General features: G+C 34.9%; 1 protein-coding gene across 1 annotated transcript; it reads left to right on the top strand.

The window, feature by feature from the left end:
• Positions 1–43: 43 nt before the first annotated feature.
• LOC109828613 (ABC transporter C family member 8-like) lies at positions 44–2,694 on the top strand. The gene is made up of 4 exons (XM_020395573.1): positions 44–279; positions 575–880; positions 2,087–2,150; positions 2,247–2,694. Exons 1-4 carry the CDS (start codon positions 184–186, stop codon positions 2,567–2,569), a joined length of 789 nt encoding a protein of 262 aa, XP_020251162.1. The 5' UTR covers positions 44–183; the 3' UTR covers positions 2,570–2,694.
• Positions 2,695–2,860: the final 166 nt, after the last annotated feature.

Genomic DNA, 2,860 nt, shown 5'->3' with positions numbered 1-2,860 from the left:
CAGATACATTCTCTTCCATTTTCTCGAAGTATTGGGTGGCTAACTTCTTTTTGGTGCGTTTCAGGATTTGCTGGTCTCAGTCTTTCCTATTCTCTTACTCTTTCTTCCACCCAAGTGTTTTTCACTAGGTGGTACTCGAACTTAGAGAATTTCATCATTTCTGTTGAGAGAATCAAACAGTTTATGCATATTCCATCAGAGCCTCCTGCAGTCATTGATAAGAACAGGCCACCGCCTTCATGGCCTCATGAAGGCAAAGTAGATTTAATCGATCTAAAAGTGAGAATAAAGATATACTTTACTGAGTAAATCTAGAATAAACATAACTAGAGACTTTAGGGCTTTGTCCACTGACTTCTTTAATGGATTTGCTTTGAGATTTGTGTTTGTGTGTGATAAACATCAATGTTATCTTTGATATGCATGTCTTGATGTGTATCGCAAATCATCATGAATTTGGTGGACAATAGCCCTCAATCCACTTAAGTTTCTTCTACTTTTCTCCTACTATTTGGATCTGTTGACTAAATTTGTGTATTGTTTTCCAATTGAAAATTGTCTATTGATTGTTCAGGTGAAATATCGTTCAAATACTCCCTTGGTTCTAAAAGGGATTACATGCACTTTTGCACCAGGAAACAAGATTGGAGTTGTAGGAAGGACCGGAAGTGGGAAGACCACCCTAATAAGCTCTCTATTTCGTCTTGTAGACCCTTCAGATGGAAGAATCCTTGTTGATGAGCTTGATATATGTTCCATAGGTCTAAAGGACCTCAGGTTGAAACTAAGTATTATTCCTCAAGAACCAACTCTTTTTCGAGGCAGTGTAAGGAGTAACTTGGACCCTCTCGGGCTTTACACCGACCATGAGATATGGGAGGTCAGACAAATTGTTCTTACCTGCAAATTTTTTTTAAGTTTTAGATGTTCAAATATGCGCATCAATATTTTCATAATTAATAACAATATAAGGAACACCTTAATGATGATACTTCATAAGTACAAGCCATGTTGCCTTGTATCGTCATTCAGTTTTTCCTTTTCTTCTCCATTTTTACTTTATTTTATTTTATTTTATATTTTTTTGCATTTTGTACGTCAGACCTGGTAAAGGATTACGAATTATAAAATTTTAAATAACCTTTTGGTGCAAACAGGCCAGACATTACACCTACAATATTTGCGTCCGCTTATTAATCGTGGTCACAAATATAGTTACGAATATGTTTCAGAATGGAAATTCATATACACATCTGCTAAAATCGACTGCAATATATATGGATAGGAAACAAATATAAGTAAACTTGATAAGATTGAAAAATATAGGTTATGTGATACCAGAAATGTTTAAATATAATCAATTTCTTTAATGAGAGATCCTTTATACATGCAGAATCTCTGAAAAACTAAGATTAGATATTTGTGTCATCAAAATTGACCTCAAATCTATTAAGGTAATAGTCAAAACAATTTCAAATGTATGATTGATTTTATATTCGGATATGGATACAGATATTTTACTTGCATATCCATATTCTATGGGATACTGATACTAGTATCTCTATCCTATTAGATACTGATACAGATATATCTGCGGATGTCTGTACCTGTTTCTTACTTTCAACGCAAAGGTGGATATTACTGAGTATCATTAGTCGATTATTACTTCCTTCACTTGCCTGTTCACTGTGATCTAACTTGGATTTAGATGTAGCCTATGTTGCACTGCTACTTCAAAATAGGCGATTCATCCGAATCCAATATGTATCTGATACTTGGATACGCAGATACTTAATGGATACTGATTAGGTGCTCTAAACATACCAAAAATATATAAGAGATATGTCCGAGAATATGTAGTTAAAAATCTAATACAGTATCATTTGCTTTGTAGATTTCCATTTTCCTAATCAAGAATTTATCTTAGGCACTATGATTTCTCTATTAACCAGTGATCTGTATGACCTGAAGATCTTTTATATTGCTCGAGGTTTTTTCTTTTCTACTATTACAGTCTTGCAAATCTATGTTATAGATAAATGCGAGTTTGTACTCAATACAAGTTTATATAATGCATATTTGACAGGCATTAGACAAGTGCCAGTTGAAGGAAACCATTAGCAGTCTTCCCGCTCTTCTTGATTCAACTGGTGAGTAAAGTCCTTAAGCTATCAACCGTATGAATTCTCTGTCATTTAAGGTGCACAACTAAGGTTGATCCACTTTTTGTTTGTTACACCTTGAAGTTAGCGATGATGGAGAGAACTGGAGTGCTGGACAAAGGCAGCTCTTCTGCCTTGGCCGTGTTCTCCTACGAAAGAACAAAATTCTTGTTCTCGACGAAGCAACTGCCTCCATTGATTCTGCAACTGATGCCATCCTTCAGAGTATTATCAGGAAGGAGTTCTCTAATTGCACCGTCATAACCATAGCTCATAGAGTTCCGACGGTTTTGGATAGTGACATGGTCTTGGTACTTTCTTATGGTAGGTACTCTGATTCTGATTTTTATTGTATTTTATTAATTCACCTATTTGTTAGTAAATGTTTATGCCACATAACAAGATAAAAGTATCGGGAAAGCCCATCGATTGTATAGTATGCTGAAGAAGCGGCAATTCTAGAGCATTTACTAACTGAGGAATACAGATAACAAAAAATTTCTTGACCGGCAAAATTAAAAAGATGAGGAAGAAAGGTTTCATAGGTATTTTGTTTTTATGGAAAAACAAAATGGGAATATCAGACAGTTCTTGCAAATTATCAGTTGGGAGTTACCTTAAGTTTGCTTTGATGGAAGTCATGACATTTAGGGACTTGCTCCATGTTAAATCTGTGCTGAATTACAACATAGGTAAAA

Source organism: Asparagus officinalis, unplaced genomic scaffold (assembly GCF_001876935.1).
Source record: "Asparagus officinalis unplaced genomic scaffold, Aspof.V1 AsparagusV1_Un2849, whole genome shotgun sequence".
Taxonomy (NCBI): domain Eukaryota; kingdom Viridiplantae; phylum Streptophyta; class Magnoliopsida; order Asparagales; family Asparagaceae; genus Asparagus; species Asparagus officinalis.
This window is presented reverse-complemented; position numbering and strand designations above follow the sequence as displayed.